At 41.1% G+C, this 16,481-nt stretch overlaps 1 protein-coding gene across 2 annotated transcripts in view; it reads right to left on the bottom strand.

Annotated features, from left to right (window-relative positions):
• Nucleotides 1-15,423, bottom strand: part of FRZB (frizzled related protein) — a 31,766-nt gene extending 16,343 nt beyond the window's left edge. The window contains exons 1-3 of one of the 2 annotated variants that reach the window (XM_027591289.1): nucleotides 15,381-15,423; nucleotides 13,894-14,655; nucleotides 7,651-7,698 (exon numbers count right to left, since the gene is read on the bottom strand). In XM_027591289.1, coding sequence (XP_027447090.1) covers nucleotides 7,651-7,698; nucleotides 13,894-14,371 — 526 coding nt within the window. In that variant the 5' untranslated portion in view covers nucleotides 14,372-14,655; nucleotides 15,381-15,423. Of the gene's footprint in view, nucleotides 1-7,650; nucleotides 7,699-13,893; nucleotides 14,789-15,380 lie in introns of those variants that run through there. The other variant, XM_027591288.1, reaches the window with a different exon arrangement.
• Nucleotides 15,424-16,481: the final 1,058 nt, after the last annotated feature.

Here is a 16,481-nt window from a genome sequence, read left to right on the forward strand (position 1 = left end):
ATACAAAGATAGCTTTAATTATTAACTAGGTTGTATTTGAAGTACAACTAGGTGGCCCGGATAGAAGTGTTTACTAAAGGAGAAATGTGGTGCTCTCCCCGTGGCAGTGATAAAACCTGGAGTCACGAGAGTGATAACTAAGCCCATGGAGCTGGCTGCACTCCAGTGAGAAGAAACCACTGCAGAGAGATAGGGACAGAGGCCAAGCACAGAGCCTAAGGGAATGCCCATTGCCAGGGGCGGGGCGGGGGGGGCAGGAGAAGCACCAGGAGATTTGGGTAACAGCTGGAGAAGGAGAATGTTTATGAATAAAAAGGAGTCAAAAGTGTCAAATATTGCAAAGTAATAAAATAAAGGACGCATATACTTGTAAGCTACTGTAAAATTGTAAATATACTACTTTTTATCTACCCTAATTTTTTTCCAGCAAAGGGCAGAAGTTGCCCCCAAGTTAATTCAGCTGCTATAGTCAATAAACATTTGCACCAAAGGAAAAAAAACAAATTCCTTCTCTAAATTAGGAGGAAGTGAAAGGGGAGGAAAGAAGTTTGGAGAAGGAGAGAGAGAGAGAGAATGAATCTATACTACCCAAGCCAGGCCTAGGCCATCCCCAAAAGAGGGGTAGCTGGGGCAGACCTGGCAGGTGCAGGCAATCAGGAATCCAGTTACTCAGCAGCTGCCCCTCAGCCCCCCAGAAGAGTTTCTCTGAAGCACCTCTGAGATAGGGGCAGGAAGATGTTAGTGAAAACTTTGTAGAGCACCCAACTTACACTGGGGATACTGCTAATGTTTCCGTGATTCGAAAATACATCCGATGGAAACTCAGAGGTCAATACAGCCTGATTTTGTATTTGGAAACAAATCAGAAAAGTAATTTGGTTATGCTTCTATAAGAGAACAGAGAAAAGAGAGAAAAAAGAAAAGAAAAGAATTGTTAAACTTCCAGACAAAGGATAAATTAACTGGAGTTTCTTTTCCAAATTCTGGGCAGAAACAGCTTGACACTATTTAAAGTGAGGTTATGTGGGTTACAATGTTTTTGTACCTTCCTCATTCCCCGTTTTATCAACCTCGGCTGCTCCATTTTTCCAAAACATAAAATTTTGAGTGTGAATAATTTATATTTTCTTTACAGAACATGTGACTACGTCAGTGCATTTTTTTTGCAAGCAGAATGATCTTGGTTTTGCCTGTTTGTTGGTTGGTTTTCATCGTTCCCATTATACCAGGGAACAGGGAAACATTTATAAAGGAGGAACAGTAAACACTAAACCCAGGAAATGACATTCATTCCAGGTAGTTTTACACATTGAACTGTTTTTGTATATTATTTATGCCATCTTCTTTTGTTGACACATTGAAGTGCTATATTATTCTAACCATAACTTCTGGACAATTTGATAGCACATGCCTGCACTTGGCCAAAAATGTTGACTTACCAATTATACTATACAAATGAGCCTTGTGGTTTGTTTTGATCAAATATAGAGTAGGAGTGATCATTAAAATAGAACCAGGGCTACACACCAATAATTTCCAGCTGATTTTATGACACTGCCAAAACATTCTCAATTGCATCAAGGTAATGAAATAATTCTAAATAAGTCATTTTCATTCACTTATGTTTTTTCACAAGATAAATGTTTGTTGGGCACCTTTGGCAGACATTGCCTCTGGCCAAACCCTTGTCACTCTGACAAGATTCAATGGAAATCAACAGTGAAAACTGCTGCAGTCTAATGAAAATTCATATCTTAAACTTATTTACAACTCAATAAAATAAATATTCCACTTCCACATATAAGTCACCTTACAAGGCAGAGGCACCTGGGTGGCTCAGTCGGTTAAGCATCCGACTCTTGATTTTGGCTCAGGTCATGATCTCAGGTCATTTCAGTGGAATGGTTCTTATAGAGGATAAGCAGGTAAATTAACAACTAAAATAATTCTTTTGGTATTAATAGTTTGTTTTGTTCTGACATTAATAGTTTAAAGATACAGGATTCTCAATAGAAAAGGAATGGTATTTTCCCTCTAAGTTTCCATTTTCCCTTGAATTTGGAGAGAAGTATAGAGTTAATAGTATTTAACAAAGTCAGGAAGAAAGTTGGAATTCAAAGTTGAATGTTGACTGATTACCACAAATAAAACCAGATTGGCTACTTTCCACTGGGAAGTCCTGTTTCCCATTCTTAGATCTTCCCTTAAGCCTTCCCACCACCAGCATCCCCCACAGCCAAGAAAGAAAACCTAACTCCTCCTGCTTTTCTTTCATTAAATATTTTTATTATGACAGGGATTCAACACATTGAAAGACAACTAAAGCTGGGTTTTTTTTCTGGGGGGGGTAAAGTGCAACCGTTATTTGTTGTTTCTACTTTGAATGGTGGGTGTTGAGAACTCAAGGGGCTATAAAGAAGGAAAGGATGTGCTCAGCGAAGCTTGTCCAGTCCAAAAGGAAAGAATGTGTGGGCTGTGGAGGCTAAATCAGAAATGAAAACAAATGTAGAAAAGAACTTCCCACTAATCTCAAGGCTGTGGAGGGGAATGACACCTCTCTCTCTCTAATAAAAAAAAATAAAAAATCTTTTAAAAATAAAGAAAAGACACCTTACAAGGCAGGACACACAGACCCAGACCAGTGCAAATTCCTAGAGGAAAGTGAAATAGAAAAGGTATATGGTAATTAATTGTAGTTATAATGTTGTAAGAGCAAATACAGCATTAATCATAGAAATAAAAACTAGAAACCCAAATATCCAAGAACATTAGAATAATGTGTGGTATATTCATATGATAAAATACTACACAGCAATGAAAATTCAGAAGTACTACTATACACAGCATAATAAGAAGCAGAGGAAGCCACACACACACACACACACACACACACACACTATATATATATTCATAAAAGATCAAAATTAGGCAAAATTAATATATGCTATTGGAATTTCTGCTAGTAGTTACCTTTGGAAAGAAGGGTGGAAGGAGAAATTTGGAAGTGGCACAAGGAGGCTTCTGAAGCTCTGGTAATGGTATATATCCTAATCTGTGCAGTGGCTACACAAGAGTGTTTACTTTGTGACAAGTCACTGAGCTGCATGCTTATGATTTGTGCTTTTTTCATATACATCATACTTCATTTGAATGCTTATTTTATAGTAAGATGGAGTAACTAGCCTCCACCCTGTCTCTCTCACTGAACACAGAGAATGCATGAAGCAACTACTTAAGGGCTCCAAAAAGTAAATAGTAGCAGGAAGATTGGGAAAGAAAACCAGTACTATCAAACTGGTAGTAGGATAATCAAATTTTCCCCTCTGGTACCCTCCAGCCTAGTTTCAACACAGCCCATAGCCTGTAAGTGGGCATTATGCAGACAGAGTTCTTCAGGAGAAGCCCTCTAGTTCTGACTCAAGAAGTAGGAAAGGGTCTTCTAACACTCCATTCTCTTGTATCCCTCAAGAAATCCTGGGGCAGTACTGACAATAGCTGCACCAAGGGAGGCCCTCAGAAGCCTAAACTGCGATGTTAAAGAACTTTTTTTCTGATTGGACATGTAGTGTCAAGAGATTGGGGCAAAGTCCCATTGCTTTGTCCTCCCACCATGTGGCCTTGATGCAGAGTCAGTCACAGGAAGTACATCAGAAAGTGGGATAAATAAGGCTCCAGCTTTCTGGCCAAAAGCCCAAAGCTGGGGAGCCCCCAACAAACTGAAAAGTACTGAGATGACCACAGAGAGGGAGGAACTTAGAAAAAATTCCATAAAATTGTTTATGAACTGGTAGGTTCACCTGTGGGTATATATATGAATCTGACACTAAGCAGTATACCATAGACTTTGAAAACTAAATTATGGGATAGATCATTGCCCTGATCTCACACTGGCCACTGGGTAGGATACACATGGAATGGATCTGAAAGGCATTGCAAAGACTGACAATGAAACGGATACTGAAAGCACAACCCACAGAAGACAAGTCAGAATTTGCTACTTTAACCCAGCAAGATTGACTCCTGCTAAAATAAAAATATCAACATTTTTCATAGAACTTTAAATAAGACCCAAATTCTTAGAACATAATAATCAAAATGACCAGGATGCAATAAATTACTCTACAGATGAAGAATCAGAAAAATCTCAATATGTACAGGAAAAAAAAAATCGGATGACACAAATGTTAAAGCTACCCAACAGTTTCAAGGCAGCTTTTATAAAAATTCCCCCAAAAGTTATAGTGAACACCCTTGAAATGAATGGAAAGATAGAAAGTCTCAAGAAAGAAATAGAAGATACAATGAAGAACCAAGTGGAAATTTTGAACGTGGAAAATTGCAATAACTGAAGTAAAAAAATTCACTGGATGGGCTCAACACCAGAACAGACATGATCAAGGAAAAGAGTCAATGAACTTGAAGACAAACCAAAAGAAATTATCTAATCTGAAGAAACAGAAAAGATCGGGAGGGGAATGAACGGAGCCTCTGGGACCTGTGGGACAATAACAAAAGCTCTAACATTCACATCATCATAGATTTGGAAGTAGAAGAGAATGTGCTATAAAAATAAATATTTGAAGAAATGGTTGCGGAAAGCCTCCCAAATTTGACAAATGCAAAAACTTATAGACTCAAGAAACTCAGTTAACCTTAAACAGGATAAGCCCAAAGAAATCAAATTTCAGACATAGCATAATCCAACTCCTGAAAACTAAACACCAAGAAAAATTCTTGAAATCAACCAGAGAAAACTGATGCATTATATAGGGGAACAATGATTTGAATAACTACCAGTGTCCCATGAGAAACACTGAGGACAGAGTAAATGGAATAACTTTTTTAAGCCTGAATGAACTGCCAACCCAAAATTCTATATCCAGTGAAAATGTCCTTCAGGAATAAAGGTGAAAGGTAGACATTTTCAGATAAAGGAAAACTAAGAGAATTTGTTGCCACCAGAATTGTTCTAAAAAGAAGTGTTGAAGGATGCTCTTCAAGTAGAAGGAATACTAGAAATCGGGAAAAATGATAGAAATTAAAAATATCTGTGTCAACACAGTAGGCTATTCTCCTATTGAGTTGTTTAAAACATTTTTAATGTCAGGGTGCCTGGGTGACTCAATCGGTTAAGCATCTGACTCTTGGTTTCAGGTCATGATCTCAGGGTCATGAGATCAAGCCCCATATCAGGCTCCACACTCAGCACAGAGTCTGCTTGAGATTCTGTCTCTCACTCTCCCTCTGCCCCTCCCCCCAAAATAAATAAATAAATCTTTAAAAGAAACACTTTTTATGTCTGAAAGAAAAAGTATAGATACATATTCTCATGATACATGTATCATGTGAAAAAAAATTATATATAACACAGATATATACGTGTGTGTGTGAGAGAGAAACATTCACATAATCTAAAATAAGTTAGGAAATAGAAAACAGGAATGAAAAAGAGAAGGAACAAACGGAAAACAAATAAAATGGTAGATCTAAATACAAACATATCAATAATCACATTAGATGTAAATGGTCTCAACACACCAATCAAAAGACAAAGATTGGTAAAATGGACAAAAAACAATACCAACAAAAGAATGACCCAATTATACAGGTCTACAAGAAATTTATTTAAAACATAATAATATAGTTATGTTAAAAATAAAAGGATAAAGATTACCTTGCAAATACAGATCAAAAGAAAATTGAAGAAGCTATATATTAATATCAAAGAAAATAGACTTCAGAGCAGAGAAAATTACGAGATAAAGAGGGACATTACTTGATGAAGGGTCAATTCCCCAATTAGACATAAAAATACTGTGAATGCACCAAATAACAGAGTTTCAGAATACATGAAAGAAAACTGACAGCCCTGAAAAGAGAAATAGAAAAGTCTACAATATTTGGAGACTTAAATATTAATCTCAAAGTGATCAATAGATGTAGCACACAGATAATGGGCAAGAATATAAAAGTACTAAACAACAGTATTAACTAATCTAATTGACATTTAAAGAACATTCTACCCGGGACGCCTGGGTGACTCAGTCGTTTAAGTGTCTGCCATTGGCTCAGGTCATGATCCCAGGGCTCTGGGATCAAGCCCTGCACTGGGCTCCTTGCTCAGCGGGGAGCCTGCTTCTCCCTCTCCTCCCTGCTTGTGCTCTCTCTCACTATCTCCGTCTCTCTCTCTCTCTCTCTCAAGTAAATAAAGAACATTCTACCCAACAACTGCAGAATATACATATTTTTCCCCAAGTGCAAATAAAACATTCACCAAGATAAATCATATCCTGGGTCACAGAATAAACCTTAACAAATTTAAAAAAATCAAGATTATACAAAGTATATTCTCTAATCATAGCAGAATTAGAATAAAATATAACAACATAAAGAGAAAAATCTCCAAATAGCAGCAAATTTAACAGCACAGGTAATTCATGAGTCAAAGAGGTAGTCTCAAGAGAAATTATAAAATTTTAAACAGAAGAAAAATTAAAATAAAACCTATCAAACTCTGTGAGAAGCAAACAAAGCCATCCTTAGATGGATACTTATAGCATTAAATTACTATACTAGAAAAGAAGAAAAGTCTCAAATCATAATCTAAGCTTCCAGTTTAAGGGGGGAAAAAAAGACAGCAAAATAAATCCTATGCAAGCAGAGGAAAGCAATACTGAGCAGAAATCAATAAAATTGAAAACAGAGAAACAATAAGAGAAAAATCAATGGAACCAAAACACGGTTCTTTATACCCAGAATACAGCACTACTTTCATAGGCGTAAGCTATCACTCCAAACCTATTAAAATAGCTAGGATTAAAAAAATAAAAACCTGAAAATGCCACACGCCAGAAGGGATGCACAACAACTGGAACTCTAACACATTGCTAGTGTAAAATTGAACAGCCATTTTGGAAACAGTTTGGCAGCTTTTTACAAAGTTAAACATACCCTTACCATATAACCACAGTAAGTCTATTCCTAGATATCTACCCTAGAGAAATGAAGAATTATGTTTATACAAAAACCTTTACACAAATATTTATAGTAGATCTACCCATGACTGACAAAAACTAGAAACAGACCAATAATCCTTCAAGACACGAATGGCTAAACAAATGGTAATAGACTCAAGTCATAAGATATTTGGCAATTAAAATGAATCGATACTGCTACGTGCAGCAACAACTTGGACGAAGCTCAAAGACATTATGGTAAGTGAAACAAGCCAATCTCAAAAGGTTACATACTCTACCATTCCATTTATAAGATCATCTCAAAAAGACAAAGCTGGAGTGGGGAATACATCAGTGATGACCAGTGGTTAAGGGTGAGAGAAGATTATGGAGAGAGAGCATGAGGAAGTTCCTTCTGAGGTGTTACAGCTATTCTGTATCTTTATCGTGGTAGTGGTTACACAAGTCTATCCATGCATTACAATCCACAGAACTCATAAAATCCACACAGTTTTTAAAGACCAAGAGAAAAGGTCAATTTTATTATATGCTAATTTTTAAAATAAAATATCATTTTTTAAGTTTACTTTTAAAACATAGGGCACAAACGTACCCATATAAGAGTTGAGTATCTAGGTTACAAAGACTAATTTGAAAACAAATGAAAATTAGGGGAAGATAGTGATATACTCACCACTGCTGGCCCCTCTACAGTTTCCATTACTAGAATCCATAGGGAAATCTGAAAGGTGATAGAATAAAAGAATTATACTTTAGTCATTGTTATTTCAAAAGTTCCCATATAAAAATCCAACTCAGTCATGAATTTAATTTGGGTAAGAACCCAAGAGTCTCAAGGAAGTGGATTCTTATTAGTGCCCTGAGCTTGGCACTCTATTACTTCTAGGTCAAATAAGGACAAGATCTATTCTTTCATGTGATTGAGAGATGATACACTTTCTTGAATCCTCATCAACTGCACATAAAATTTCAGGATTTAATAAGTTTTTGAGTCTCATGCAATTTCTGACACAATAAAGTCCACGTACATATTAAGCATTCACCTAACGCTTGTGTCTTAACTAAAGAAGCAAACACATCTCTTCAATAAATAGACGTATCACACATGACTAGCATATATTTAAATTCTTAGTGCGTCAGGAAAGCATTCAGAACACATTCTCACGCCCTTTGTTACCTGTAAACTAAACAGTTCTTCAGCAGAAAGCAAGCATACCATGCAAGGACCACTCAAGCCAGTGCGATAGACATGGTAATAACTGGAAATTGCCAATGACTCTACCATAATCCCAGAAAATGGTAGTGATACACAGTAAATAGTACTTACATATTCTTCTGTGTTCTATTTAAGAACGTAGCCTCTAGTGAATAAGAGTGCCTCAGCAAAATAGCATGCTGAGACTTGCTGCACCTCGCTATCTATTTTTATTGATACTTGAACTCCAAACTTTTATATAAGTTTTAATTTTGTATTAACACTTTGTTAAATGAGTTTAATATCTGTTTATCCTAACAGAAAATAACATTCTTCCCCTGTCCTTTTTCCTTATAGGATGTATCATGAATAAATTAAAAAGGAGTGGCTGAATACCATTTTAGGACAATAGCACTCAAAATTACAATTAATGAATTACTTTCACAGGCTTAGTAATCATCATCTGGGATTTGATCTTTTTTTATCTTTCATTTTTATTCATCTGGTATTTAAAAAGCTATACACAAGGAAAGATAGTAACCACCAAATAAATAGGCAACAAATAACTTGATTCTAAAACATTAGTTCAACTCAGTCATATGCTATTAATTTAATGACTTTTATCCTATTCAAAGCCTTTATTCATGATAAATGTATCCAAGTGTTAAAGTAACATGCCAATTGTTTTATTCCTTAATATGTCCAATAATCATAACACACATATGATCTATACAAAAATGATCTCTCTGGGGGCGCCTGGGGGGGCTCAGTCTGTTAAGCATCCAACTCTTGATTTTGGCTCAGGTCATGATCTCAGGTCCTGGGATTAAGCTGCGTGTTGGGTTCCCTGCTCAGCAGGGAGTCTGCTTCTCCTTCTCCTTCTCTGCCCCTCCCCCCTGCTCATGTTCTCTCTCTAATAAATAAAATCTTAAAAAAAAAATAGGGTAAAAATCAAGGTTGACTCCCAGGCCTGGAGCATGGGTATGCTGGGGCCTCATAGCCATAGAAAAGATACTAGAAGAGTATAGGTCGATGAGGATAAGGAAATGAAGAGTGCACTTTGTGGCATGATGAGATGGAAGGGCTCTGGGTTAGATGTGAGAGTCTGGAATGCACTCTGTTATCTCAAAAGGGCAGTGAGGTAGTTATCCCTAATCTCTTGGAATCCCTGTCCAGGGCTGTCTTTTATTCTCTTAAGCTACATATAAGTGGGCTTTCAAAATACGATGGACAAAATTTGATCCTTTAACTGCAATCTGACAGTCAAAAGATGCCGATTCTTTCTAAAGTTATGAATCACCTCTCTCTTCATGAGACAGGAAGTGTAGTGGAGAACGGCTTCTGGCTTGAATCTTTTCTCTTAATAGCTTTATGAACTTGCACAAGTCACTTGTACGCCTCAGCTTCCTTTTCTTCAAAATACCTACCACGGAGTTATTATAATAAGTCGATATGCATAACACACTTAAAACAGCAGACAGACAATGTTGGTACATTCTGTTGCTGCCCAAGATCCCTCTCCTGAGAGGGCATACTGTTGTTGCTAAACACTCACACTCTGCTTGGCCATTTGTCAGTCACTTCACATGAAGAGTTCTTTTGTTCTTCTCTATTCCCAAAGTCAATCTCAAATGACTTGCTCAAGGTCTAACATTAATGGCAAAACTGGAATTCCAACTTAGGGCACCTACCTCTAAAACTGTGAAACTGCAGAAACAGAACCAATTCTTAATTATTCAAAACTGTAGCTCTTCTTTCTATACACCTCATGGAAAGACAAAGGCCAAACAGAACGGAGTCGATTTTGCTATTTATAGCAACAACGATTTGGAAGTTTGGTAGTAGGAATGAAATAGAAAAGAAGTTATTAAAATAGGATTTGGGGACTATGCAAGATTCTATCACCACTAATTAGGTTAGCTATAATGAAATACCAGAACTCGCGGAGACACCCTCTTCCCTACCCCGTCCAGAGTGCCTTTCAATATTTTATGGAGTGAGGGATCCTTAGAACTGGGTTTTCTCCAGCCTTAATCTAAAATTTCCATTTCTCCTTTCCACTCCATTTGCCTTCCTATCACACTAAATAATTCTTCCTTCTTGGTATTCGGCCCCTCAAATATTTGCAGACCAGGGCTTAAAGAAAAGGCTGCCTGTTCCTCAGAGCATGGAGAAATGACTGCACAGCGGTGCCTGCACCCGAAAGCTGGCGCGGCACAGGCAGGGGAGAGAGATGTGGAGACGTGTTAGCTGGGGTGACGAGCTAACACAGCCGCGGAAAGCAGTGGTGACTGAGGAATGATTATAAAGCCCTTGGCATGGCAAACCATGGGTGTTGAATAAATAGCTGGTAAATATCATACCATAAGTTTTCTTAAATTCTTGATCGCTACATTTCCAAGATAAACCACTTGTAACTGACCGACATCCCTCAGACTCATTCCTTCTTCCTGGTGCTCCCAAAAGGGATTTATTCTTGAGCCCGAGGTCCAGGTCCATTTGTGGAAAATGCAATGTTAAGCTTATGTGTTCAGAAGGAAGATCCACTTTTCCAGTTGGGTCCCGGCGTAGAGCTTGGTTTCCAGAGCTGAAGTGATCAAACTTCTAAGCTGTATCTGCGTTGACCAGCATACCACTTCAAAAAAGAACACCTCACTTTGCTAGAACGAGCAAAAGTGGTGAAAAGAGCAGAGCAGCTGCACAATCTGCCAGGGACTACGTCCCAGGTACGATGCTGCTTCATTTCATCTTCACCAGGCCCCGGGGGGATGTAAAGGTGGGCTGTCTCCATGGTACAGATCAGAAACTTTCAATCAGAGAGCTTACAGAATTTCCCCATAATAACACTCAAGAGGAGGCAGAGTCCAGATTCAGCGCCAGTGCCTGGTCTGCCGGGCTCCCAGCCCACACTCCTGACTTGCCACACGATCCTGAAGCCTGGACTCGAGGTCTGAACTGGCCGAAATGAATTCTCAGATGAAGCAGTTGTACATGAAGCCACAGCTCCATAGTAAATAGACAATGTGGAAAAAGAACAAATGTCATAGGAATTTGTTGGTAATGGTCAGGATAGGAGGTTTTTGTTTTTTTTTTTTTTTTTAATGTATGCTGGCCCTTAGTATTTTGAAAGCAAAACATAGTTTGAAGCACTACTCCATTTCAATAAGACTTTGCTTTGTAAATGGGCCTAAACTTGTCTGTGGAGATAACAGACCCCTGTGAATGGTAGGATTTAAAAATCCTCTTGGCATTGAAGGATTGTGAAAGGTGGCCCCTTTTATTCAGGGAGACCTCATTTTTGTATTCCACTGGTTTCTAATCATAAAACATAATTCTGTTTATACGTAAAGGAAGGGGAAAAAAGGGGCTTCGTGAACTATCATATCCCACTGAACCAAAGAGTATATTGCATCGTAAATTAAACTGGCCACATATGGTAGTTACTAAGTAATTCCAGGTGCCTGACAGTTTGACCCAGGATAGGGAATGCAATTTTCAGCAAGCTGGCCTGGGAAGCCAGGAGACCCTTGGGGGTAGACTCCACCTTCTCCGTTCCCCATCCCCACCTCCCCTGCAGCTGCCTCCTGCCGCTGGTGTCTCTCAGACTCACACTGAAGGTTGTGGTAAAGGGAGACTGTCACAAAAAATATGGTTCCCACTGCCACCTAACCCTCCCTATTTTTCTAGCAAGGATGCTGTCAACAAAGCAGATATTATGGCATTTTAAAGCAGCTCAGAAACCAGGTCCCACGTACTGACAAATTGTTTCCATGATGGCCTATTTGAGTGCTTCAATGAGGCAACTGTTCTGCATTCGGTCCCCAATGATAGGTAATTCAGGGACACTTAAGGAAACTGCTTCCCATCCATATTGACCATGGCTTTTGAAAGCTGTTACCCTTGCCAAGCCTCTCTCATTTGAGGTCCATCTCCAAGAGAGGTTTCAGAGCAAGTCTTTTCCTTTAAGGGGAGGAAAGCATTTCAGAGTGAACCACAGCCACCTCATTCCTAGTCCTTGGCCTGAGCGAAGCGCCAGCATTTAACTGATTCTAAGTGCCTGGCAAACCAGGGCAGCAACTGACCAAGCTCTTCCAGATTCTATGCAGCCTGTGACGTTAGTGAGTACAAAGGCTCAAGAGTGTTCTTTTAGCCCAAAGATTAATAGGAAGTACATTCCTTTCTGCTTATAGTATACAACCAGTTCTTAGCTCTTGATTAAAATCAAGAAGACAATAGGTCTATATAAGACCAATTCGCTAAGTGAGAGGACGATGGAAAAGCTTCTAAGCTTCTGGAATCTTTCTGTTCAGTGCTGGTTTTGCAGCTATTTGTACTTTTTGCCTCTTCACTCACTTTCTGTTAAGCAGGTCAATGTGCACAGAAAGCAATTTTCCCCACGTCATTTCTCTGAAACCAAGAACTATTACCTAGAAATGGACTAAGGCCATGAGCATAGGCTGAGCAAGTGGAGAGGCAGAAGGAGGAAAAAAACTGATGCCCAGGAAATGAACAGAAGAGGCAATCAAGTCATCACATCTAATAACAGAATTCCTTGGTGTGGGGGCGGGGGGGTATGAAAAAGGACCAACCATAAAAAATATGAAATTCTATGAGGGTGAAATTTGAGTTCAGGGGTAACTGGTAAGAGTGACATTTAGTAAGAATTAAATGAACCATAATGAACTAGGTCTAGCTGAGATCTTCAGAGTTAGGAGTGTCAAAATTAAACCAAACACTAGTGAGAAAACAACTTGTGATTGATTCCATTAAATGTAGAACAGCAATCCAGCTTTCCGGTAAGGAAAGATTAAGATGAATGTATGGTTGATGCACACACAGAACAAAGGGCATGAAATAAGATATTAAAGACATACTTGCAGATCCTAACAATGGGATAAGGGCTGAGATTCAAAATAACATTACATGAGTGAACGATGATAACACGCCTTAAATATAACTCCTTTCATCCATATGTCACTTACAAAAGGACTTGAAGGCATGTGGGAATGTGAAAAGAGCCCAGCAATTTCACTTCGCCAGCTCTGTGGCTGGGAGCAAGTCACAGAAGCCAATTAGCAGTGCATAGCAATGTTTCACAGCTGTTTCAGTCCGGAATGGAAGAACAATTTATCTCATTGAAAGGAGGGGGAAATTTAAGGTGAAGGTAATTGCTCAAATTGGACTTTGAGCAAACACATACCACTAACATCTGTGGGTTGGAGTAAGGTTACTGGAATTATCTAGGCATTTCTAATGATTTGAAGAAAAGGGTGCTTCGGTTTTGTTTTCACCACACAATCTTGACAAGCGGCTAAAACAGCAAAGCTATGGAAAACGGATGCTTGAGAATGCAAGAGAATCCGGGAAGAAAGTGCAATGACTGTAAACAAATTAAGACAGTAAGAAGGGAGCATCACTCATACAAGATGAGGCTGCGCAGACATGTAAAGGATGAAAAGTGCAAGGTCAGTGTTGACAACAAGTGTGACCGGAGTGGAAAGAAATGCGTGTTGTAGAAAGACAGATTACCTACTGGCACGGAGTGCATCAGTCTGGAAGAGAGAAGAAAGAAGTGGTGCCCCACAGAGGAGTGATTCAGAGAAGCGATCCCAAGAAAAAAAGGCAGAATTAGAAAGTAAAAGGCGAGTAACAAAAACTCCCAGAAGCGAGAAGCGGGGTGGCTGGAGGTCAGCAGAGAGGCCGGGCCAGGTCAGGACTCACCAGCTCCGTCCGCGGTGACGATAGCCTCGGGAGAGATGCACACGCCACGGTCATAAACAGGCAGCTCCTCGCAGGCCAGACTCTCGGGCCACGAGTGGCGGTACTTGATGAGGATGGGCTCGCAGCCCTGCCGGGCCCGCTCGCACACAGACTTGCAGGGCTTGATGGGCTCGTGCTGGAAGTCAATGGTGCAGATGGGCGCGTACATGGCACAGAGGAAGAAGAGCAGATCGGGACTGCAGTGGGTGCCCAGCAGACCTTCGAACTGCTCGATGGCCAGGATGGCGTTGGCCTGGGTGCTGTGGTGCAGGTGGTTGGGCATCTTGGTCATGTTCCAGGGCAGGGACTTGCACAGGGGGATGCGGACGGGCTCACAGGCTGCAGCCCGAGCTTCGGGCACCCAGAGCAGGCAAAGCGCAGCCAGAGCGAGCAGCCCGGCCCGCAGCAGCAGCATCCCTCCTGGACTGCCGCAGACCATGATCCCGGCAGGACGGGGCAGGGTGGAGTAGTGCCGAGCACGCCGAGAGGCCCGCTCCGCGGTCCCCTCTTCCCCCCCTGCAAATGGACACAATGATCTGGGAGCTTCTCCTCCCCCGACGATCTCAGTTTCCTTGGATCAAATTCCCCCAATGGGGTCCCACGAGCTCCGCCGATCTCCTGCCGCCGCCGCCCCTGCCGCTCTGGCTCTTCTTTCCCGACGTCTAAGCCTTCTGGGGCAGCAGCATCTCTTTATTCCTTGCTCCCTCTGGCAGAAGCGTCAGACTTCGCAGATGAATCAGATTAGAGGAAAACAAGAGGAAGCGAGGGAGAAATAAAAACAAAAGTAGAATTCAGCTGAGGCACTTGGAGCTCTGGACTGTCACGTCCCCTGGATTACGAAAAAGGTGTTAACAGAAGCAGGAAATTCTCCAAGGGGGGAGGGGTGCGGGGGATGGAGGGGGAAACCAGAGGGAAAAGACTCTAAATGGGGGAGGAGGGTGCAGTAAGAGTTTTCAAGTCTTGTAGACTGAGCAAAAAGATCCAGCTCTTGGTAGGAGCTGCCGCGGCTGCAGCGACCGCCGCAGGCTGGAAGGACCCGGCCGCCGCAGGAGCCCCGACGCGAGGTCTATGCCTCGGACCCGGTGCTCTTCATTTTCCCACCTCCTGGCCAGAGAGGCAGCTCTGCCCGCCCCCCGCGCCGGGTGCAGTCCCAGCCCTCCAACGCCGGCTCCTTTTCCCGGGAAGGGAGCGGGGATGGAGGAGAGAAGGTCTGCGGGTTGGAGGCAGAGGGGAGGGCAGCCTGGAGAAGCAGCCCGGACGCTACAACCCCACACGGCGCTGACTTGAGACGTGCATCCCTTCCCCATGCCCACACTGGCTCCAAAGAAGAGCCCCCAGCCCCTCGCTGAAAGCCAACCACAATCCCTCATGGAGGAGTACCCCAAGTTCCCCACTTGGGAGCCCGCCCAAGCACCCTCGCTCCCTGGAGGTGGCTCTTTAAGCTTTACCTCTGCGGATCACCAGCTCTGCGCAAAGTCAGACCTGAGGAGGATGGACTGCAGTAATGTCGCTTTACATGTCTAAGTCACAGAAGGCACAGCGCCCTGCATGCAGCAGTGGAGGCTTATCAACCCAGAGGTCAGGTCTACGCGAGTCTCCATTATGAATAACAAAGTGGGAGGGGGGGGAGACTGCCTTTCAAAAAAAAGAAAGAAAAGAAATGTTGTTCATAATTACAAGTGGGCCACCAGAAGCAAGAAACGGGTTTAAATTTTTTTTCTTTGCCCTGCAGAATTAGAATTTTTGAGTTTTGCTTCTTAAGGTTAAGAGTAAAAAACTACCTGCTTTGAAGTATTTAGATTTTTTTATTCTGATTTTACTCACTACAATAACGTGACACTATCTCTGGTCACCAACAATTTCACCTAACACTTGAGAGAACCACGTAGGAAAATTACATACAGGTAATAATAATCATGATGATGACAACAATAAAACCCTTTCCATCCAAATTAACTCAATCTAGAGAAGAAAATGGAAAACAGATCCCCTCCTGTTCTGCTCCTTCCACTAATGAGCCGCCCCTTTTCCTTCCTCTCCCCCTCTGCCTTCTCAGGGCATATTGTAAATGGAATGACCTACAGAGGCCCTGCACCCTGCCCTTTCACCCAGCAAAAGGATTGCAGACCCATCAGAAAACACAGCCTTCATTGAGAAGAGAAGGAAACAAACCCTAAAACAAAACAGGAAGTCACCTTTGCTCTGCATCATTGAAATATTTTGCTGCTTTAATCCAGCCATTTCTCACAGTCAGTGAGAAGCCGAAAAAAAAGATGCCCCCACTTCAGAGCACACAGGGAGATGCTGGTTTCCACTCGCCAGCATTGACCTGATGGCACTAACAAAACAGCAGTGCTCACTTGGGTTTATGAAATTTTATCTCTAAAATGACCATAAACACCAGTTTGTGACTAAAGTTAAATTTTTGCAGAAGAAAGTTTGTTCCACTTAGGGGGAAAAAAGAACAAAACAGATGGTAGGTAGGGAGTCATTGAGTTAGTATACAAACTTTGCCTGGTCTACAGTCATTTAATGTCATGTAAGAGAAC

The sequence above is a fragment of the Zalophus californianus genome, chromosome 3 (assembly GCF_009762305.2).
Source record: "Zalophus californianus isolate mZalCal1 chromosome 3, mZalCal1.pri.v2, whole genome shotgun sequence".
NCBI lineage: Eukaryota > Metazoa > Chordata > Mammalia > Carnivora > Otariidae > Zalophus > Zalophus californianus.